The sequence below is a fragment of the Mirounga leonina genome, unplaced genomic scaffold (assembly GCF_011800145.1).
Source record: "Mirounga leonina isolate KUSES-001 unplaced genomic scaffold, KU_Mleo_1.0 Mir_115, whole genome shotgun sequence".
NCBI lineage: Eukaryota > Metazoa > Chordata > Mammalia > Carnivora > Phocidae > Mirounga > Mirounga leonina.
In genome coordinates this window covers 87,447,171-87,471,587 of record NW_023270268.1, presented here as the reverse complement: position 1 = coordinate 87,471,587, position 24,417 = coordinate 87,447,171, and the positions used below count along the sequence as shown (strand labels likewise).

General features: G+C 45.9%; 1 protein-coding gene across 7 annotated transcripts in view; it reads left to right on the top strand.

The window, feature by feature from the left end:
- KALRN (kalirin RhoGEF kinase) overlaps positions 1-24,417 on the top strand; it is a 648,894-nt gene that overhangs the window by 263,660 nt on the left and 360,817 nt on the right. For all 7 annotated transcript variants that reach the window (XM_034999991.1, XM_034999993.1, XM_034999994.1 and 4 more), the window contains exons 7-9: positions 13,703-13,894; positions 17,712-17,843; positions 20,980-21,210. In XM_034999991.1, coding sequence (XP_034855882.1) covers positions 13,703-13,894; positions 17,712-17,843; positions 20,980-21,210 — 555 coding nt within the window. The remainder of the gene's footprint in view (positions 1-13,702; positions 13,895-17,711; positions 17,844-20,979; positions 21,211-24,417) is intronic.

Below are 24,417 nucleotides of genomic sequence, written 5' to 3'. Positions count from 1 at the left end.
CAATATACAAAAATCAATTGTATTCCTACATACTTAAAATGAACAATCTGAAAATGAAATTAAGAAAAACATTCCATTTACAATAGCTTCAAGAAGAATAAAATACTTGGGAAACTTTTAACAAAAGAGGTGTACTACTGGGCGCCTGGGTGGCTCAATTGGTTAAGCGACTGCCTTCGGCTCAGGTCATGATCCTGGAGTTCTGGGATCGAGTCCCGCATTGGGCTCCCTGCTCAGCAGGGAGTCTGCTTCTCCCTCTGACCCTCCTCCCTCTCATGCTCTCTGTCTCTCATTCTCTGTCTCGCAAATAAATAAAATCTTAAAAAAAAAAAAAAAAGAGGTGTACTACTTGTACTCTGAAAACCACAAAAACATTGTTGAAAGAAATTAAAGAGCTAAATAAAACATCTCATATTCATGGATTGAAAGACTTTATTGTTAAAATGGCAATCAGTCTACGGATTCAGCACATTTCTATCAGAATCCCAGCTGGCCTGTAGAAGCTGATTCTCAAATTCACATGGAATTACAAGGGACCGAGAATAGCCAAAACAGTCTTGAAAAAGTGGGAGGACTCCTATTTCCTGACTTCAGAACTTTCCACAAAGCAATGGTAATCAAGACAGTATGGTACCAGCATGGGATAGACATATAGATCAATGGACCAGAATTGGGAGTCTATAAATAAACCCGTATGTCTGTAGTCAGCTGAGTTTTGACAAAGGTACCAAGACCATTCAATTTGGAAAGAATAGTTTTTTCAACAAATGGTGCTGGGACAACTGGATAGCCCCATGCAAAAGAATGAAGTTGGACCCTTTCCTCACATTAAATTAAAAACAAATAAATTGGACTTCATCAAAATTAAAAAAATTTGTGCTTCAAAAGATATAATCCAGAAAGTGAAAAGATAACCCACAGAATGGAGAAAGTGTTTGCAAACCATTTATCTGATAAGGGACTTGTATATAGAATATATAAGGAATTCTTACAACTCAATAAGAAAAGACAACCTAATTAAAAAATGAACAAAGGAGTGGCACCTGGCTGGCTCAGTCAGTAGAGCATACAACTCTTGATCTTGGAGTCATGAGTTCAAGCCTCATGCTGGGCATAGAGCTTCCTTAAAAAAAAAAAAAATGGACAAAGGATCAGTTTAGACATGTCTTCAAAGAAGATATACAGATGGTCAATAAGTACATGAAAAGATGCTTGACATTGATAGTCATCTGGGAAATGCAAATCAAAACCACAGTGAGATATCATTTTACACCCATTAGAATGATTATAATCAAAAAGTCAGATAATAACAAATGTTGGCAAGGACATTGAGAAATCCAAACCCTCTTCCACTCCTTCATACACTGAAGGAGTGTAACATGGTGTGACCACTTTGGAATATAGTTTGGCAGTTCCTCAAACAGTTAAACATAGAGTCACCATATGTTCCAGTGATTCAATTCCTATGTATATACCCAAGAGAAATGAAAACATATGTTCACACAGAATGTCCATACATTGTACACAAGTGTTTATAGAAACATTATTCATAATAACCAAAAGGTGGAAATAACCCAAATTGTCCATCAACTGATGAATGGATAAGCAAAATATGGTATATGCATATAACGGAATGTTATTTGCCCATAAAAAGGAATGAAGTGCTGACACATACTTGTTGGATAAATAAGGATATTAAGCATGCCACAGCATCTGTTGCCAACCTGGAACAGTTTGGGTAGCAAAGATGCAGAACTGGTAAGGCTCTCTGCAGGAGCCCTATAGGGCATGGCTCTAGCAGAAGCTGAACAACCCTTGGAAGGGAGGGGGTGAAAGCAATGGGTTCCATTACGAGTGGGCCTGGGAGCCAGGCTGCTTACAAGGTTCTCAGGTGATGCATACTAAATTCCAGAAACGAGTGGACTGGATGATCTTTCACATTCCACCTGACCTTGAGCATCTTTTTTGCTGAGGTTCTAACCCTAAAGGTGGACGTAAAGCAACTAAAATGTGTTCCTCCCTGACGAGAATGAATGTGATCCTATGTTTGCTGTCAACACTGGGATTCCTAAGGCAGGGCTTCTGAGGAAACCTATACTTGTAAAATATTGCATATATCACAAGCCAGACCTATTCTTACAAATCAAGTTGAGCAGGATGCAGTGTTTGTATCTCCACAAACATCCATGTGGGTGGAATTTTGCTTCTCTTCCAACTCAGTAGGAGGATTAGATTTTATTTTCTGATCTGCTCCGCATCCATTTATGAATCCTTGCTCTTGGCACCACTGCAGCATTAAACTTGTCCTAAGGAAAGAGGAAGATACTTTGGAAGGGGGCGGCAGGGCAACTGGTGCACGTGGCTAAGCAGCAGTCCTCACCCTGGCTGCCCGCTGTAGTCCCCTGGGGAAGTTTGGAAAAAACCCCATCTGGACCCCACTGTCCTAGACTCTGATTTAACTGTGCTGGAGTAGAGCCCAGGAAATAGGTACAAGGTTGAGAACCAGATTGAGAATCACTGGCTCTAGGTGAAGAGATAAAGCAACTGACAATGGCCAGGGGTCAAACTCAAAAACTACTGGATAATGAGCCTGTGGAACTGGAGGTGAAGACTTCTCTTCAATGTCAGAAGGATCCAGAGAGGAGTATCTGTCTTTACTCCCTGCTCCTAGCTCCCCACCCCAACCTTTCTAGGTGCCCTATTTGCCTTTGCCCACTGGTCTCGAATCAGCTAGGTTTGGGGGATTGGCTTCAATTCAACAGAAAAACCTAGGGAAGCTCCTTGGCTGCCTGCAACTGAGGCTTTCTCGGCCTTGTCCTGATGCACAATGCTGGCTCTTCTCACCAGTAGCCCATCAACTGGGCCCCTTCTAAAAACCTGCTCTGAGCTGATCCACAGGGCCTGGCTGACCCCTCAGATTTCTGACTTGTGGCTGGCACTGGCCTGGTTCAACCTTCTCTCTTAACCATAAACCCCCTGGGCCCCAGACTTCCCTCTTCCTCCTCACTCCTGATTCTCTGCCCACAGCCCTGGTACCTCTTTTCTGGCTTCAATCCACTGCTCTCTAAGGCCTTCTGTCATCATGTTCCTTGCCCTCAGGTTATTTGCTGGGCCCTCTTGGTGTATACCCCTTGAGCCTTGTGGCTCAGTTTACCCACACACTCTTACATATTCACATGCAGCCACTGCCTGCTCTCTGACAGGTCTGCAGCTGCCAAAGAGTTAATTTGTCTGAAATTCAGCCAAAGCTGACTCATGCCTCTTCTTTGAGGTCTCCCGGGGCCAAATGAAAAGCATGAAATGGTCTATGAAACCTAGCATGTCAGATGAGATAATATACACAGAAGGGCTTAAACTGTAAAGCATGACACAAATATAAAATATTGATAATAATATGCAGCAGTAACGTTGCATATGCCATTCTGGGGCATGAGTGGTAGCCAGCCAGGAGTACCAGATAAGGGACAGAGACTGATCAAGGACATACAGACGAGTTTGAGAACTGAGAGGTCAGGACCAGGTAGGCATATGGGAAGGGAACATTACAAAAAGCAGAGGTCGGAGTGCCTGACACAGCCAGAGGCCCACAAATGAGCAAGAGCTAAAAGATTTCCATCAGTAAGTCCTTTTGGCTCTACCCTCAACATATATCCAGAATCTGGCCACTTGTTACCACCTCCACGGCCACCACCCTGGTCCATGCTGCCATCAGTCCTGCCTGGACTATTCTTGTAGCTCCTACCTGGTCTCCCTGCTCCTACCTTTGTTCCCTTATGGTCCATTCTCAACACAATGCCCCTGAATGTTCTTGCCAAGAGTAGGACATATCATATTGTGTCACTCCTTTACTCAAAAATGCTTTAATGTCTTCCTATCCTTCTCAGGATACAAGCTGACGTCCCCTACCATGGCTTACAAGGCTCTGCATGGTCTGGACCCCAGTTACCTCTCAGATCTCAGCCTCTACCACCTACTCATCTGCTCCAGTCACCCTGGGCTTCTTGCTGTTTCTTGAACCCGCCAAGGGCACTTTTGCCTTGTGGTCTTTGCCCCTGCTGTCCCCTCTACCTTGGAGCTTCTTCCTGCCTGCAGCCACATGTTTACTCTCTCACTCATTCAGGGATAAGCTCAGGTCTCATTCCTGACTTCAGGGGTCAGCCTGCCATGACTTCTCTTTTATAAGTAGTGTTTCCCAGGCCCATCACATACTACGCTTTTCTCAGCTATATTTTATACAGAACTGAAATAAGAAAGATATAATAAATAGTTATTAATTTATTGTCTGACTCTTCTACTAAAATGTAAGCTCCATGTGCATAGGAATTTTGTCTGTCTTATTCCCTGTTTGCACAGTGTCTTGCATTGTTGAATGAATAGTTGAATAAGACAGCAGATGTAAACTCCAGCAATAAGGCAAGACATCGATAAAAGGAGCAAAGAGTTGCCTTAATCTTGAGCTTTCCAGAGGTTCTGCTGAGACAGGGACCTGTTCCTCAGGGTGACTGGCCTTGGGTTTTCAAGTGAAGATTATTGCTCCAAGGAGGGAGAGGACAAGAGACTCCTGCCCATTCTAGAGTTGGGCTATTCTGGGACGTTCAAGGACAAGTCAAGGGCCCCAAAGGGGAGACTTCAGAGATGTAGAAATTTTTATTGAATTCTCTCTCCAGGAGGCCTACTTCTCTGAGATGGGAGTCTTTGAATCTTTGGGAGAAACTTCTCTTCATCATCTCCCCTCTCCCTTTAGGGACATCCTGGGCCAGCCCAACTGCTTTCACATCTATGGCAAAGTAAAACAGCATGATGGAAAGAGCTTGGGCACTAGGTGCTAACTGTTGCTTTGTGTTTCCTGCCTGGTTGTATGATCATAGGCAAGTTGTTTCAGTTTCTTAGAGCCTTACCACTGTGTCTGTAAATGGCAGGGCGGGGTGGGGGGATAATGATAGTACCTTCGCCAGGGATGTTGTAAGGATGAGATGTGATCATCCCATTTTAAGCACAACATTTGGCACAGTGTAGTGCTTGGCAAATGTTCAGGTACTATTGTCAGGGTCAGGAGTGCTAGAAGAAACAGTTCTCCTTGTTCTCAGAGTTCCCATCTACAGAGCTTCTCAAACTTTAATGTGCATGCATATCACTGGGGACAGTCTTGTTAAAATGCAGATTCTAATCAGAAAGTTGGGAAGGAGCTTGAGATTCTGCATTTCTAACCAGCTCCCAGGCTGTGCCAATGCACAGATCGAGCTCTGAATATCTAGGCCTACACAAGAAAGGGCTGGGGTAGAAAATACTGGTGAGTATATTTCCATGAAGTGTTATAGCCTCTGCCTGAAATTACTATATTCTAACCCAGAAGAGCCACATTGATCCCAACCACTTTCCCCACTGGTGTTCCAGATCTGATTCCAGCTATACCCATTCTTCCCTAACATGTGAATCCTGTAACGCTGCCTCCTACAAAGACACTCACCCCTCCAAGGAAGTTTCACTCTGGGCTGAGAAAGGAGAGAGAGACCAGTTTCCCTTTGACTGAAATCTGCTCCTGGGTTTCCTTGGCCCTCGGACATATGGCCAGGCACCTGTTTTCATGGCTGCTTAATGGCTTGTGAAGCAAGTGCTGGAGGAAACGTTGCTACAGCAAGGCAGGCGAGGGGGACAGAGGGATTCATGGACCAATGTTATCTTTGCTAAGTACCGGGGCTGCTCCAACTTCTTTCCTCTCTCCACCCCACAGTGACAGATGGCTTCCACATGGTTTGACCTACTGTCTGGCCAGACCTGAGGAGATAGTCATCCATCAACTGCCCTCTTTGGCCCCCTCGAGGGCACCCTGTGGTTTGTGGGAGGCAGAAGTTGGAGGTTTCATTTAGAGCTCATCACATCTCATAGCCATTGCAGAGTTTCAAGCATGGACAGTTCTCATTCCAGATGTTACTATCCCAGTGGCCATATGTTTCGAGGTGGGATCAGCAGGTTTACATGGTAGTGTTAAACTAATTAATCATAAACTGATGCTTTAACATCATCAGGACCCAAAGTGGGTTTGATACTAGCAAAGATGGAAGCAATACATATGGTATCATTAAGCTGGAAAGAGGAGGTGAGGCTCAGCTTTTTCCATTGCTCTGGCACGATCTGTCTTCTTACTGATACTGAACGCTACTCCTGAAGCCTCTGAAAGCTGTGTGGGAAAATCTCCAAGTATTTTTCCTTATGGCTCTCTCTGACTGTGACAAAACAAAAACTTAAATTAATATAAGCTGCAGGGCATGAGAAAAAGATAGCTATAAACAGAGGGGTCATACAGACTAGGAATCAGGAGGCCGGGGTCTACTCCCAGTCAGCCTCTCTTTCGGTGACTTGGAACATACCACCTAATCGACTAACAAAGTTTTAAACACCTCCTGGGTGGATTCAAGAAACATCTGGGTTTTATTGTTTTTTATCCTAACTGTAAAATGAGACTGTTATATGAACTTGGCTTCTAAAAAACTTTAAATGAAGTATGTTTATATTCTTTTCCTTATTAAAGCAGTATTTGCTCATTAAAACTTACCTATTTCATTGGTAGTAAGTTGTGCCTTACTTTTTAAAAGAAAGCTTTATTAAAGTAAAAAGAGATGGAGGAGTTTTAGTAATTACAGCTTTCATGGAATACAACCTGACCAGATTCTTTAAAGATACGTTAAAATAATTTGTGAAACTAAAAAATATTTAAAATACCAAATCTATTAAAACTAAAAATACTTCACAACCCCTAGCATTATTTGTAGAGGAAAGAAGCCCCAAACTAGAAACAACCTTTGTGTCTCAATAGAAAGAATGAGTTCAATAAAAATAAATTCCCCTTCGTTCTAACACCCATAGATAGCTGAGGCTTTGATGTATTAACATCAGTGCTGTGAGCAAGAGCTGGGGGATAAGACACTATATATTTCCTCTGTATAGTTTTAGAACATTTTCCCCCAATTACTAAAAATATGTATATCCCAAAATTATTTTTTTAAATGCTTCTCCATACATAAAAGGACTGAGATGACAAAAAGAGACTAGAGGAAGTTCCTACCACCATGCAAATCTGTGCAAAGTAAGCATTCAATAACTAATAACATTCGGGTGCGCATCCCCGGTATGCATAATGTTAGTAATATGTACATTCTCAGCTGAGGTCCTACTGTTTATATATTTTGTACTTAGCATTTTGGTTTAAGATCCGATGTGCATTTGACCCAAGTGATTTTGCTGAGTACCTTGGCCCTTGGCCGGGTGTTTGCCTGGCTTCCCTCCCTTGACTTTTAGATTTGGAGAGTCAAGTTCTCCGGGGCTTGTCTGGACTGAGCCCCTTTCAGGAATGTGGCCCCTATGTGCCCGTTATACCTCACCCCCTGTGGTGATCTTATGGGATCACAACTTCCATTTTCATAATAATAACTTAAGAGCTGCAGTCCATTAACTGAAATGGAATTGAGAACCCTATGTGCAGAACTCACTCTTCCCAGAGATGAGACAGCTCTTCCGTGGTTCCCCTCTGCCTCTGAACATGAGAAACGTTGCCCCTGGATGACTAAGTGAAGGACCGCAGGCCTGGCCTGGGGAGGAGGCTTCTGCCACCTTTGGCAGTAGGGTCAGTGATGAGGCAAAGGATCTGTCCCCTTGTGTGAGGACAAGACTTGCCCACTTCTGGGCACTCTGGGTATGCCAGAGTTGTGGAGATGCCCTAAGAAGGCTATCCCAAGAGACGAAGACCTCTGCTTTTCCAGCTTAAGGTATGAAAGGACACTGTGTGTGTTGCAAGGGCATGGCTCACAGAGTGAGTCACTTGCTGATTTCTGAATCTCTGATCTCTTTGGGTCAGGGAAAGACCTGTGGGCAATTCAGGGCCCCGGACCCTTGAATCCTAGGAAAAGGGTCTCTGCCACAGAGGAGGTGTGGCATGCAGGGCAGTGTCCTGGCAAGTGATGAGAGCAGCTTTGCCTGCTGTAGGGTTGGGCATCCATGGCAGGCTTCTGTGGAAAGGGACTCCTCCTCAGGGACAGGAGGGGACACTGTGGCATGTTCTCTGTGAAATACAATGGGACTTTGGGTTGTTGAAATATCTGCCTCTTGTTGGAATAGTTGATAGATTTTTCTGTTTGTTATGCTTTTTACTAATACTTTGATTTGGTTTGCACTTAATTTGGTGAGTTAATACCAGTCTCCGGAAACTGGATGAGGGAAATGTCATTCATCGAGTTATCAGTTATATGTCAGACAACAGACTAGATGCTTTATGTTATCTCACGTAACCCACAGGAGAGAGTTTCTGATTCAGCATGGGGACATATGGCCAAGATGTAAAATTCACCCTTGCTTTTAGGAGTGAAGTGAATGGGATTCAAATAATATAGTCAACAATGATCTGCTCTTGCCATCAACCCCTGGCCCAGAGCTTAAGGTTACCAAAATGATAGCTTCTATCAAATATTATTTCTAGAAGAACCAGTATCTCTTTCAGAGTGTACTGCGTAAGAAACTTGGTTTAGGGAGAAAATTTATCTAGGTTTTTAAATGGAAAGTTATGATTATCTTGCAAGCAACTTTGCCTGGTTTTATAGCCAGTGAGGGCAGCCAGGAACCAGGTTCAAAGTGAGACGTTTGAGTAGGACTGAAAACTTTTATCAGGGTTCTGCCAACTAGTTCTTCCAGGAGGGTGACCGCTTGCTTCACTAATTTCAGTTATTCACAGCAGGGGGCAAGGTCTTGGGAGAAGGACCATCCATCCTGTGATGTCCAATTAATGACTGCAGGAATGAAACAGGAAAACAAAATTTAGGCAACAAAAGCAGAGGGAGGGTGTTAAGTATAGAGGGCTTTTTGAGTTAGCGAGATTTTTGCTGCGATTTAATTGTATTTTCTATTTGTGACCAAAGTGATGGTGGAGGGAGAGGCCCTGGCAGGGTGGCAGATTGGACGAGGTGGGTCATGCCTCACTCTGTGCTGCAGGTGCATTGCATTTTGAAGAGTAGATCCTGTTTACATCTTTGACTATGCGATACTGTGAATAATGATAATGTAAATTGCACTGCATATATATGGGGGATTTAAATTAATAAAGCAGTTTTGAGGTAAGGACTTAAGAAAATACTCATGAAACTGGAATTACTAGTCACATTACTAACTTCTGGCCAGGGAAACTGGTTAGTCTAGACAGCTCAGCTCAAGGGAAGGGTCCGATGAGGAGAGGGGGAGGGAAGCATCTGGTCCTTGGTCACTTGGAGGCTGAAGAACTCAGGGGACCCAGCTGCAGCCATGGCCCACACATGACAGACTAGAGAGCAGAACCATGATGAAGGGCAGAGACATGTGGACAGCCGAGGCTGGGCTATGTCCACTCCAGGGTAGGCAGCACTATTCTCCCTGTCTCACCCCATGCAGAATTCTCCTTGCTGACCCTTGAGCGCAGAATAGTCTTTTAAACGCATAAATCAGATCATGTTGGATTTTTGTTGAAAACATTCCTGTTGCACATGGACACTTGAAATCTTTGAGTTACCCTTGTTTCTTCAGTTTATGCCTTTCCTCATAGAAGAGGGTTTGGGGAGGGGAATAGATTTAGTCAGTATTCCCCTAGTCAGCGCTGAAGATAAGACAGAAGAGGGGTGCCTGGGTGGCTCAGCCGGTTGGGCCTCCAACTCTTCATTTCGGTTCAGGTTGTGATCTCAGGGTTGTGGGATCGAACCCCATGTCGGGTTCCATGTCGACATGATCGAGCTCCATGTCGGATAGACATGGAGCCTGGTTGGGTTCTCTCTCCCTCCCTCTTCCCCTCCCCTGCTTGCTCTCTTTCTTTCTCTAAAATAAATAAATAAATAAATAGATAGATAGATAGATAGATAGATAGATAGATAGATAGATAGGACAGAAGAACACTGTGGCCTCCTATGTTCTTTCTACATTCAATCTGGAGCTGACCCTGCTTACTCAAATAGAATGTCTGAGATTATTTAGTTCAACACCCTCCTTTTAAGGATAAAGAACCTGCGGCACAGGGGAGGCAAGTGACATCTCAGGGGAGTGTTAGAGCTGGACCAGAACTCTTGTCTCCTGACTCCTGGCCAAGTGAATTTGATGCCCTTGACTGATGGACAGCTCTAGCTCTGCAGATGAAAGGGCATTTTAGGCTGGCAAGGAAGAATAGCAGGGCCAGATTGGAGGGAGTGGAGGACACCCCCAGTAGGGAATGGAAAGGCCGTAAAGAATGAAAATATCTATTCCTATTGGCCACGTCCCCAAGACAAACCTGACTCCCAAATGCTCCTTAATGGAGGCATAAACAGTGACACAGAAGAACCACAGGGATGGATTGACCAAAGACCATGACATGTCATTTATGCATAATGACTAAGCACCCTATTTATTCACTCTTAACCCAGCTCTCTAACCTGGCTCTTTCTTTTCAAGTCATTGGAGACCTTCTCTACCATTCCTCTCTTTTCATTTGGTTTTTGGCTACTGTTTAGAATCTAGCTGCGCATTTGTCTCAGGTTCTAGGCTGAAGGAAGATGAAGAAGGTGATGATGATGAACCGGGGCCACGTGACTTGCCTGCAGCGTTTAGCTATTTTGAAAGGGGGCTGTAGAGAAGAATAATGAGCAAATTCATGAGTCAACATTATATTTATCCCTCTCTTGTGAGGAATACTCCCTCTACTTCTTTTGTGAAGCATAATCATCTGTTAGTTTTAGTAAGACATTTCTCTGCCCACTGATAAGGAAACAAAAAGGCATTTACTGTGCTGGTCTCCAGAATGTGAAATGTAAGCTGTGGTCTTTTGTTTGTTTGTTTTTAGCTTTCATTTGTGATAACAGGCTTCAGGGTTGAAGGGGACCTTGGAGGACCACCAACCTCACCACCCCCTTCTGTGCAGGAAGCCCCTTCCCAACATCGACGCCAGTGGTTCTGATCCCTTTCCTCTGCATCCCCACAGCGGGTTGCCTCCGCCTCTGCAGAAACACTTACTTCATTTTGCTCTAAATTGCAGTTATATGAGGACTTTTCTTGTCTCAGCTGTGAGCCCCTGAGGGCAGGAATCCTGTCTCATTCCTCTTTGATCTCCCAGAGCCCCCAACACAGAGCCTGGCCAACTCTCCATAAATATTTGAATGAGTGACAAAGTGTTAACACCCTCCAGAGGCAGCCACAGTTAGACATCTCTAATAGTTAGAAAGTTCTTCCTAAAGTGAGCAGAAGTGTGCCTCCCTGTGTTCTCTGTGGGGAGCGAATGTAAACAGGCAGTGATGACAAAGGGCCAGGTATCCATAAGATGACCATGAGGGATGCTGGGGAGAGGCTGGTGCCCAGCTCTTACTGGTTTTCTTGCTTCCCATCTGGCCAAAGCACACAAAGACTTTCCCAGGGCAGGAAAACCCAATAACACTAGATAAATCTGGATAAATGTGGGATGGGGAAGAAGGTTTTCCGGATTTGAATCCAGTTTGGAAGGACAGCTCTATCACACACTGTCAGTGTCACACCTGCATCCCCTCAGCCGGCCCTAAAGGTCAAATGCAGGTGGCTCCCATATAAACTGATCGCTTCCTGCATTTCTCTGGCCACGGTCACTCTCTGACCTGGGAGGTGTGCTTGGCCTCTGTGTAGGTCAGGCTGGAAATGGAATTACTCCAAAGGAACCCTCAACCATGAGCAATCGGACTTGGTGCATAAATGCCCCAGATACCTCACCTCCCAGTGAGACAGCCCAGGAGTTGTTCTACACAGTTGCTTAAAAGGCTTCAGGAGGGATGAGCTTGTAGCACTAGCCCATTAATAAACACATCCTTTATTCATTTTCTTTCCTTTTTTCTTTGACTTGCTCACTCCCTCACCTTGCTTTCTGCAGTCACTTCCAAATAAGTCATCCAACCCAAATCCTTGTCTCAAGGTCTGCTTTGGAGGCAACCCAAACTAAGGCAATGACACAAGCAGGAAATTTGGGGGAATCCAAATGTCATTCCTTTAGAAGACAGAAGTGTTAAAATCAGTACATGCCTTTTTCTCTCTCTCTCTTTTCTTTCCAAGTACAGAGTTGGTTTTTCTATCAGTTCTATAAATAGAACTTAATTTTAAGGAGAATCTGTGTCCTAACTCAGAAAACAAGGCTGGTAATGATTCCTAAATCTTTGAAGGATAGTTATTTCAAATAACAAGTCAGTAATATTCTAGCTCTATTAAGGAAATGTACTGCGTCAGAAAGGTCTTAGGCCAGACTAAAGAAAGAGCTTACACATAGAGGTCATTAGACATCAGGATGGATTTGTGTTTGAGCACCACATTTAACCATTTAAACTTCTACAGAGGCCTTTTAAAGAAGAGAGGCCTTAACCTGGCTCAGGTTTGGGATGGAGGACTTGAGGTCAGGGACAGTTAAGATGAATAGGGACCATGAAGGAGGAGGGGAAGGAAAATAAAGAACCTTCATTTACCCAGTATTAATAAACTATTCCTGAGCTCATAATAGAGCCAGGAGAAAATGCCATTGCTGAAGAATATTTCTTGTCATTCAAGAAGATTTGTAACAAAGAACAAAGGTGCACAAGCAACTTGCTGCCCTAGTCCTTTTTCAGGCAGACATTGTGTGATTCAGAAAAGCTCCCTGTGGATGCCACAATATTACTTGATTGTTTTGACACCTCAGACAATCAATAAGAGGTAGCAGTTAAAAATAATCATGCTCGCTACTGTCTTAGGTTTGTGGGGTTTTTCTTTTGTCTTGTTCCTTCTTGGAGGGTTTTCTGTTGGCCTGGTAGGAAACAACACACTTGGTCATGAATTTTTAATTGGCAATCAAAGATGGGAATGATTGTAAACAAAGCACATGATGAGCGAAGTCAGCAGGGCCAGGAGAGCCCTACAGATGCTTTTTTGGGATAACCCACAGATGCCTTTTTGGGGTTAGGTAGGGAAATATCCCTAAGTCTAGTAAGGATAAGAAAGAATTCCACTGTTTGTTCGTTTGTTTTTTTAATTTAAATTCAATTAGCCAACATATAGTACATCATTGGTTTCAGATGTAGATTTTTAGCATGGAAGAATATTGTTGCTTCCAATGCTCTCTTTATTTAAATCTTGACTGATGGCTAGCGTCCCAGCTTTTTTGGTAGGGAGAGGAGCAGGGCTTCAGCAAATTCTTCTCTTGGCAATAGGAAGATGTGTAGACGTCATGGGACATGTGTTCTTTGCTCTTTTTGATGAACACCACTGCCTGTTGTAGGTAGCTGTAATGCCCTGAGTCTAACTCTCTCCTGAGCAAGAGAGGTGCCTTCGCCCTAGTTCGAGCCTCTACTTCCAGAGAGTGCTTCTTAAAAGCGCCATGCTTCCAAGATGCTCCACAGAAGCACCATGCTCCTGTGACATGACCTCGTTGAGTGTGGGGGTTACTAAGGCCGTCCAAGTAAAGCAACCACATAGTTGACATAAAAATTATGTTGGTCCCCAGAAGGAAAGATCTCAGTTACTGTACCTCCTATCAGTTGAAATTTTATGTTGCAGGAAGTCTTTCTCCTTCCCTAGTGTATCCAAAAATGGGTACACTAATGTGGCCTACACTAGCCTCTCTCAGACATTTTGTTTTGAGTAGGCTCCTTCCCCAAATACCCACTCCCAAAAGTGCTCAGTGGGTGTTGTTCTAGCTTGCCCCACTAAGCGCTCCCTCTCCTCTGCTTCCCAGAATGCCTATGTCAACATCAACCGCATCATGTCCGTGGCTTCCCGCCTCTCCGAGGCCGGTCATTATGCCTCGCAGCAAATCAAGCAGATTTCCACACAGCTGGACCAGGAGTGGAAGAGCTTCGCGGCTGCCCTGGATGAACGCAGCACCATCCTGGCCATGTCTGCGGTGTTCCACCAGAAGGCTGAGCAGGTGAAGCCAAGGGAGCTGCTGTGGTGGCTGTTGGTCAGAAGGGTGGGAGTACATATGCTGTCTGTGTAGAGAGCCTCTCCTCTCTTCCGGAAACACACAAGACCCCGCTGAGTCATTGCAGTGGTAACCCGTATTCTATGGCTTTCCTGGCACCTGTGTATGCAAGGACACATTGGTCACTCTGGGTAGCTTTGCTTAACATCCAAACAAGAAGGAACCTAGAGCTGTTTACATTCTGTTTGGTAGTTTATGGTTTTGTGTGTGTGTGTGTGCATGTGTGTTGACCGCATTCCCAGAGCGTAGATAGAAGGGGTGAAACGAAATACTGATCATTGAGTGCTGAGAGCAGGGGGAAATTAATCTTACATAAGCATTTGCTATGGATAGTAATAAAGTAATAATTACACAATGGATAGAAATAATAATTATTTGTTGCTATTTACTTATTGGCATTCGTCAGTGACATTACTCACCCATTGCAAGGAGGAGCACTAAAGCTCAGAGACATTATATGACCTACCTAGGAACCAGTGGTGTGTTGGAGCTGGTTCTAAGCAGCCTATGGGGAGCCAAATGTCAAATGTTCGGGAAATTTGTGAGCTGGTTATTAAATATAGCCATTACTTAAAACTAAATTATATAGATTTACGGTAAATATATTAAAAACAAAGGTAATAGAGACTCAAAACTCATCACTCATATTTTACTACAATTTATTATTACTTATGTTCTTGAAATTATGTGTATTTGTCTCTGTGAAAACACTATATAGTTGTGTGGATAGCTCCTGATTAACTCTTCCCAACTTCACATTCTGTAATGGCACTTAGACCAAGGTAGAAGTTTTATACCATGGGAGTCATCAGATGCTACAAACTAGGGCTTGATTTATTTTTTTATCAATTGGAGTCTTAAGAAAACAAGGAAAAACATATTTTGAAATGCAGATTAACTTTAAAAATGTAGCCTGTCTGTAGCTGTTACGTTGTGAATAATAGCACACCAAATTGAGGAAATATTCTTCTGATATTCAAAATGTTCTTCTAAATATTCTATTATTCCATTTAGCACAGAAGTCACTCACATCGATGATGAATGAGTAATGCTCTGACATAAGTCTGGAGGTATTTTCCACTTTTGTATTACACCTTAACATAAGTGAAAATATCAGCTAGCTTTCATATAAGTTTGTTTGCAAACAAAAGCATCCTGTGAGAATCAGTTGGCTATATAGAATTTACAATAAGGAGCACTGTATATGTTATTATTCTTTGTAAATTATGTGCTATACATCCTTTATATCAGTGAAGTTTACAATACACTTGTGTATATATACAGTATACACACACACACACACACACACACACACATGCTGGTGCTTAAACATTTACTAACACACCACTGCAAAAATCACACAATCTATGAACAGCTGGGATTTCAACTGAGATGTGTCTAACATTAAAGCTTGTGGTTTTAACCTCCAAATTCCTTTCTTTGTATGACATTTGGGTAGCTTACAGATGGTGGAGAGTCCTAGATGAGGTCATACCTTAAATCTCTCCCCCCGTTTGACCCACCTAACACGGAAGGCAGCATGGTATAATTGGAAGAGTCTAGGCTTTGCAGCCAGGCACATGTAGGTTCTAATCATTAACTCTTAGGCAAGTCACCTCACCATTTTTTGCTTGTTTCCTCATCTCTAATACAAGATAATCATAAACCTCACAGCACTATTATAAGAATTAGAGATGGAACATATAAGATGCCTTTTGTGCTTTTTAAATGCTAGACATTACTACTGGTTTGTGCAACATATTATCCTGGTATGTTTATATTCCCCTCACCTGTGTCTGTTTCCACCTGAGACCTCCCCAAAGACTGAAATACTTGTGTCATAAGTCAGGGGCAGCTCCACATATTGAAAAAAATCTAGACTCTTTTTTTTTTTTTTTTTTTTAGGGATCATGGTGATAATGACTAATGAACTCATGTCTAGGCCCAGGAGAATACTCATGTTGAATCTCCCATTCTCTCTTCAACCCTACCACTTGCACATTTTGTTCAAAGTTTATCCAGATTGGCAAGAGAGGCTCAGGACTTCCCTTTCTGTATCTCTGCCTTTCTCTCCTTGAGCTGACCATTTTGTGGGGTCTGCTGTAGGACTCTTGTTAGAGTATTACAGAGAAATCCCAAGGGCCTTGGAGAGGTGCTTCCCCCATGGTTGACAGATGAATATCAAGTTGCTTTCAGGTTCCTCTGTAAAATGGTTATTGGGAGAGTGAAGAAACTTCCGAGATGTTAGCAAGTGTATGCAATCTGATGCTGGATGGCACCCAGCATGCTTCCAGAATTGTTAAGGGATGGCCTAATGGGATAAAAACATATAGAATGAAAAACCAAGCATGACAGCCACCAGACCAGGGACTACGAGCTGACGGACACTGGGACTGGAACTCCAGCGGTTACAGAAAGTGCAATGCCAGAACCAAGAGTAACTGGTAGAGTCAGCTTCTAGCTGATGTTTCCTGACTTGGACTGCTTTGGATCAGAAGTAATTTTATTTGTATCTATTTTTAAGGCAATTTCCTCAGGTATTACCAGTCCTTCAGGGAAACTCATAAACCATGCTTCTTTTTAGCTGGGGGAGAAAAAAACAAACACACGCCAAACAACAGATTCAAGGCTATTTTTTCAGGGCTATTATGTGTTTATTTAGGCAGCTCTTTTATTGTCCTCATATGGGCTGTTCTAGGCAATGAGATAAAAAGGTATTTAGGCAATTAATTTAAATGGAGCTGTGCAGGGGCGCCTGGGTGGCTCAGTTGGCTGCCTTCGGCTCAGGTCATGATCCTGGAGTCCCGGGATCGAGTCCCGCATCGGGCTCCCTGCTCGGCGGGGAGTCTGCTTCTCCCTCTGACCCTCCTCCCTCTCATGCTCTCTGTCTCTCATTCTCTGTCTCAAATAAATGAATAAAATCTTTAAGAAAAAAAAAAAATGGAGCTGTGCACCCAGGCGAGAGGAATCACAGACAGAACCATTCCAGACGGTTGGGTGAAGAATTATTTGCATTTTAGAGGTGTATTTTTTCATCCAATAAATCAGTGATTTCAGTTAGCTCACCTTTTATGCATGGAGACCCATAGTCTTCCACAGTTGTTAATTTTAATTTTTAAATAATTTGCTGTCTGCCGAGATCTATATCTATGTATCCCATCCCAGGAGCCAGCGCTGCCATAGGCATGGTGCAGTCTGTCCCCCTAAGCTGCCCCTCCCCTCTCCCACCCCTAAAGATACTGACCCAACAGTGGGGATCTCGTGGAGCTTTCATCTCCAGCCCCTGTGGGAATGGCCCCTGCAAGTTCCCTGGGGTACCTGATAGCCTTGTATGAGCTGTTCTTTGTTCCTCCTCACAACCCACTATGCCTGTGTGGAAACATCCCGTTACATTGCATGCAGCCTCTCCCGTGTGCCTGTGAGTGTGCATAGGACAAGGAGTTCTAAGGTATACATGTTCCCACACCTTGTAGCCAGTGTGTGGGTATAGCCTATTGAACACGTAGACGGCTCCTACCCTAGCGGTTTCACAACAGTCATCTCTGTCTGTGGAAACCACACTTCCTACAAAGGAGCTGTGTCTGACTTCTTTCGTGGGGTTGGTGTTTGTAGAATTAAAGAGAAAGACTCTACCCTCTGCAGTGGTCTCTAAGGCTCCCAGAGGCCCTAATGCTTCTTCCCAAGGTATCTGACCAGATCTACAAAATCTGCCCATTGCCCACCCCAGCGCTCCCGCACTGACCCAGCTGCTATCTCCTTCCAGTTCCTGTCGGGAGTGGATGCCTGGTGCAAGATGTGCAGCGAGGGGGGCCTGCCCTCCGAGATGCAGGACCTGGAGCTGGCCATCCACCACCACCAGTCCTTGTATGAGCAGGTGACGCAGGCCTACACAGAGGTGAGGACCACGCAGGACACGCAGGGCTCATGGGTGTGTGTGGATGTGGGTGAGTGGCAAGAGCACTGGCCTGTACATTGTGTAATAGCCTGGGTTGGACTAAGAAGAAGAGAGAGGCCATTTTTCTCCCTTTAGAGACATCTTTAAGATCCTTGATCTATGAACAATGAGGTCTCCAGCCAGGAAGCAGAGACAATGCGGCCATCAGCAGGCACCACCTTGTCACACATGTGCCTATGTGTGCATGCACATGCACACACACGCACACACACACACCTCCCTCACCCTATGTGTGAAGATCAGACTCTCTCCCCTGGAAGACGAATATGAGCAAGCAAGGCTGTGCTCCTCAGTGTGCTTTCTGGCTGGCGGGCCAGCCCTGCCACCCCTTTAATGAAGCAGCTCATCAAATAATACCCATTTTCTCCCTAGAAAGTCCAGAGGAGAACTCACCGTGGGGTGGAGATAAGTGTTTGCAGGAGTGAGAAGCTGCCATGGAAGTGAAAGACAAATTAAAAGACTCTTTCACTGAAAAATCAAAGGCCGGGTGCATGGTTCAAGTTAAGAAGGGCAGGGGGATCTTCTTGAAATTGCTTTCCAAGGAAAAGGAAGGGGGCATATGTGTGGACTTACGCAAGTGAGTGAGTTGACTAACCGGTGTGAATTCTGAGGGAGAGGCTGAGGGACATAAAGAGATGGGCTAATTAAGGAAGCTGGATGAGGAGGGGAAAGTGAATTCACATCTGCCCCATGGGCAAGGAGAGTTGGAGCTGTGTTTCTCCAAGTGGATTCTGGGACCACTTGCCTCAGACTTGTTCCTGGGATCCACCTCAGACTGCATCAGAATGTCAAGAAGTAGGGCCTGGAACCTATATTTTAGTCAATATTACACCGGGTAAATTTGACGCATGCTGAAGTCAAAGAACCAAGGGCTTCTACGTGAAAGTAAATGTTTTGCCACAGTCAAAGCTGAGTTTGACTCTCAGCCCCCTCCTTATCAGTGTGACTTTAGGCAAGTTACCTAAGTACTCTAAGCCTCACTTTCTTCTGTAATGAAGGTGATAACACTCGTCTGTAGTTTGAAGGGTTACAAAGATAGTGCCCATGTAATGCATGTGGCCCAGTGCCTGACAGTAATAAGTGCTTAAAAAAATGGTAACAGGTTTTGTTATTATAGGAGGCAGAGAGAAGGACTTGTGAGCCAAATCTGATCTCATCAGCTTTGGTCCAAATGGCCCAAGGCTTTCTCTTAGAACAGAACTGTGGGTCAAGAATGGCCATGGGTCAAGAATCTCTAAATTTACTCCTTGTAAGATATAAACACAGAGCGTACAAATGACATTCATATCATACTTACACGTTTCACACTTGTGGGGTGTTTGTGTCATTACAGAGAGAGACACGATATTTCTCCCAGTGTTTTCTCAGGCCCTATCCCTGGGGGACACAGACACGACTCCAAGCCCACTTCAGAGGTCAGTGGGCCATCCCTGCCTCCTGCAGATGTGGACTGAGGCAGAGGGCTGGAGCTCTGTTGACTTGGATTTTAGGACTTGGCCTTCCATCTCTAACCACCCTGCCCTGGACATAGCATGGTGCCAAAGACAGCATCTGCTTGGAGTTCCCTGAGGAGAGCTCTCCCGGGTTTGGCCACAGGATATTTGTCTTATTCACATCTCTGGAGGGTGTTACCTTTGTGTCCCCGATGAGATGCTTCCTCTTCGCCTCCCCGGGCAATGCATTACGGGAGGCAGGCATGGTGGGATGGGGTGGGTAGAGGTAGTCATCTAGATCGGCTGTCTTCCTCCAGTCAGGCTTCCTCTCCTGTCTCAGCTACAGTACTCTCGGCCTAGTATTCCTCTTAGTCACCGCCCCCCAGCCCCATACCGTTTCTGGTGCCCCATGAATAGGAGGTAACAGAGGCCTTTGTGTTGCCGAGCCCTCAGCAAGCTATTATCAGGACATGAGGGTGGGGTAAGGGGAGGCCGGAGCCCAGCAAACAGCCCCTCATTCATCATCCTAAGGCCGGAGGTAGGAGCACACTGGCTTCCCCACCTTGCTGGAAGGGAAAGACTGTTTCAACTCCAAACCAACTTTGAGTTAATCATTAACCAAATTAACTTAGGGCCTTAAAATCCCCTAACTCCCTGGTCACCACTGGTTTAAATTGGAAAGATACATGCTCTGCTGGGTCCTCGACCAGCACTGGTGAGCCACAGGTGTCGATCAGATGATGCCACTTTGCAGAAAGAGGGGTGCCTGTAATTGTACCAAGATTCCAATAAGGAATGACAGGGAACATCAGCCCTGCGGGTCTCAGCACTGAGGGTGAATGTTGGGGAACGCAAGAGCATAGCTATTGTGTCTACAGTCGAGGGTCCCTCCCTTACTCTGCATGTTCTGGAAAGATGGGGATATTACCATTCTCAGGAGAAAACAAGGAAGTTGTATAGAAAGAGAGCAAAAGAAGGATAAATATAAAGGAAAGAACATGAGGAGGAAATAAGGAAGACAGGAGAGAGAAATGATGATAAAGATGCTGATGGTGAAACTAGAATTAGGAGCCAGTCCTCCCTGCTGGGGCCCTGTCCTGAGCGCTCCACATGTTAACTCACTCAGTCCTCACCACAACCCTGTGAGGTTGTCCCATTCCTATCCCTATTTAACAGACAAGGAAACTGAGGCCCAAAGAGGTTAAGTAACTTGCCTCTGGTCACATGTCTGGAAGTTGAGAGCTAGGAAGAGGAAGTGAAGAAGAAAGAGGGAGAGAGGTTTATGGTATCAATTCATATTTTGGTTCATTTCTGAAACGAAGTTCTGCCGCTTGACCTACTCAGTGCATCAGTCAGAATATGTGTCAGGTATGATGGACCAGGCACTGTTCTGAGCACTGGGGACAGATGAACAAGACAGAGTCCCTGCCCAGTTGGAGGGGGAGAGAGACACTGGCCGCGCAGCTCCCCTCCCCCAGGCCAGGGCTGCACGTCGGGGTCGCTCTGGCTGGTGCGTGCCTTGAGTGTCAGGGGATTCCCGGTCCTAACGAGGGACCCCCCCCGGCCGCCGGGGCCGACTCTGCTTGCTGTCCCGCGCCCCACCTGCCCCTCGGTTCCCGTGAGCTGACCTCTCCCTCTTGCAGGTCAGCCAGGATGGCAAAGCACTGCTGGATGTGCTGCAGCGGCCCCTGAGCCCTGGGAACGCGGAGTCCCTCACGGCCACGGCCAACTACTCCAAGGCGGTGCACCAGGTGCTGGATGTGGTGCACGAGGTGCTGCACCACCAGCGGCGGCTCGAGAGCATCTGGCAGCACCGCAAGGTGCGGCTCCACCAGCGGCTGCAGCTCTGTGTCTTCCAGCAGGACGTGCAGCAGGTACCGGGCCGCTGCCCCCTCCTCGCACCCATCCCAGGCAGCCAGACGCCCCCGAGGCCCTGAGGCAGGCGATCAGGCCCAGGAACCCCCGGCACGCAGAGGGAAGAGGGCCACTTGGCCCCAGCTGCGCCCACCCCTGGACTTCCTGCCTAAGCAGCCTCAGATGGTCCTGCTCACTCTGGTGTGGGGCAGGAGGCTCCGTCAGAGGCTGAGCGCTTCCTCGCGCTTACACGGCATGGTTGTCTTTGGGCAAGAGCTTGACCCTCCCTCGGGCAGGAGCTTTCTAGATGGCTCCAGGGCTGGGGGCGGGGCTTATTTGAGCATTGTCGGTGTTGGACCATGCACCGTGAGCTCACTTCTCGATCGGGGAGGCAGGGGGTCTGCTAAAGTTGGGGGGTGGTTGGGGTACAGGGCCTTTGGAAGATTCTTCGGCAAGGTTTTACTTGGCAGATGAGATTTAAAACATGGGCTATTAATGATTAGAGGTTATTTCTGGCTTAGTCTGTCTTTTTGCATTATTATACCAGTCATAGCTTTTCCCTTTACCATAAATGATAAAGAAATGGTTATATTTTGACCATGAAAGGACAGCCTTTTCAATGAAATAGCCCATTCTTTTTCCTCCTACTTTCTCTGTCTGTCTCCTTGGGGATCCCTGGGAGCTTTGCTCTGGTGTGGATATTCTGGGGGATGGGGAGCTGGTTGGGAGCTGGAGACCGAAGTTGGGAGCTGGAGACCGAGCTTAACATCACCTCCTTGCTGATTTCACTGTGAGAGGCAAGGGTGGGGGCACTCATGCTATCAGACTTTTCTGTGGCTAGCACATAATTTCAAGTTTGTACCTATAAAATAACACTTCACACTCCTCTGTACCCTCTGTGATTACCTCTGCGGTATACCCTCTGTGGAATCGGCCAGTTGTAATCAAAAAGTGTATCAAAATATACATGGAACCTGAGAGCCAGCTGGACAGGCCTTCACAGCTGCTGTTGGGAGGGGCCCCAGTGCTCGGTGCCCTGAGACCGAGGGAGGGTGGAGGGAGAGCAGGGCATCCTATCACTGGCTGTGACAACCTCTGGGAGGGGGTTCACCATGTGACCAGTCCTGGGAGTAGACAGGCCTTCGGGACTGTTCCCAAGTCTTGGGCTGCCCTAACTTTGTTGCAGACACCCCCTCCCCACCGCCCCAGGCTGGGGCAAGTGATTGAGTCATCAGAGGTGACACCTCAGCCTCCGGAGAGATGGGCATTTACGTGCTGGCCCCGGCTCTGAAACCCTTGTGGGGCCTGCCGGGAATGGAGAAGCAAATGAATCAGTTGCCCACTCCTACCATCTGGAACTGTCCAGATAAATACATCATCCCAGAGCACAGGAGAGCACGGAGTCCATCTGTGATTGAGACAGAGGGAGGTGCCAGCCTCCAGAGGCACACACGGGGTTGTTACTCTTTCAGTGAATGTGGAATGACTCATGGAGGTAACCAGGCTGCAGGTTGTGCCACGTCCTTGGTGTGCTCTTTGCCCTCCTGCTGTTTCCGCGCTGTTGTACCAGGATGGGCACTGGAGAGGTGTAGAGGGGCTGCGAGAGGGGCAGGCAAAAGCCTCCCCAGCAGGAAGGTGGCATCCAGACTTGGATTGTCTGGGAACTGCTGTTCTCAGACTTCTCTGTGGCCACCATGACATCCACACGGAAGCTAGGAAGAAAGTATAGTAAAACTACACCTGGGGCCATTCTATATCATGCTCTTAAAAATGAGAGTATTTCTGGAATTGAGACGCTATCAGTTCCTCTCTACCATACTGATCACGTTGTCGGCACTGAGCAAAAGCAAGTAGAATGTTATGAGGTGGATGTGATGGGTTCAGATTTTCCATGAGGACTGAATCCCCCAGGATGGCAATTCCGTTGTTCTTTTCAGGTTGTGTGACTCTCACTTCTGGAACATAACTTCATTCCCCCGTTGTCCCACACAGGCTCTCCCTCCCCATGTCAGTGACACTGGCATGGGGGGGGGAGGGCACAGGTGAGTGTGGAGAAGCAGGGGCTGCCGCATCTGCTGGTGGGTCTCCAGGGTGTACCGTATACCCAGGCAGTCATTAGTGCCCAGCAGGTGTCTGAGCTGGTGCTTCAGAAGGCTTCTGGACATAAGGCGCTCAACAGTTAGGGTGAAAGACTTGGACTTTGGTCTCCTGACTCCCAGAAGCTTTATAGGTTTATCATCTTTATTTTGCATGTTTCATCTCATCTATTCCATATCTCCTGGAGAGTAGAAACCACGGCTACTACTTCTCTGTGCACCTCACAACTCTTGGCTATATCTGACGTGAGGCTGGGGTTCTCTTTATATTTGCTGCCTTGAGCTGAAATTGTCAGAGGACCCCCAGTTTCTGTTTCTGTGAGGTGAACACCGTTTAAGCCTCCCCCTCAGCCCACGCAGTAGTTGCTCGTGAGTAGCTGGAGTCTGCCTGCAGGAATAGTGATGTGAAAGTCTTGAGGGTCCCAGGTGTTTACAGACAAGGTAGAGGATGCAGCCTCAGGGCTCACAAAGTATGCTGGTGCTCATCAGTTATTCAGAAAGCTCTGTCTTCTGCAGTGGGCCTGGAACTGCACTGCATTACGTTCTGGCAAGATGCCTGGTTCATTAGAATGGCTCAAGACATACCCATTTGAAAATATAAAGAACAGTTCGACCAGAATATGCCATTCAGTATGCAGGGCAGTAGAGTATTGATGGAACAGTTTTATGCAGAAGCATGAGAAGTCAGAGTTGGTGTCTTGAGGGAGGAGAGAATTGACTGAACCATATAGTCTGGATCCAAGATTCTTGAGCACCTTGGGGGGTCCAGAGATGTTTACTCAGCAGCCTCAGTGGAGAGCTCGTGAGCGAGCATCAGTGGCTGGAAGAATACAGAATTGTGTAGGAACACCGGCTCTGCAGGCAGACACCCTGAGTGTAACCTGTTCTTCAAGTCTTGGCGTGTGACTGGGCAAGGCATTTCACCTCTGGTGCTTCTGCTTAGTGACCTCTAAAACAGGAATGATCATAGTACCTATCTCAGTGGACTGAATGAGAGACAAGTACAAGGCTGAGCACCCTGGCTGCCTAGCAGGTAGTAAAGCCTCCATCAGCGTTGTCTAGTTCCTTAGTCACATCCTCTGGGTGGGACTCGAGCGCCCCCTGGTGCTCGTGCTGTTGGGACCCCAGCAT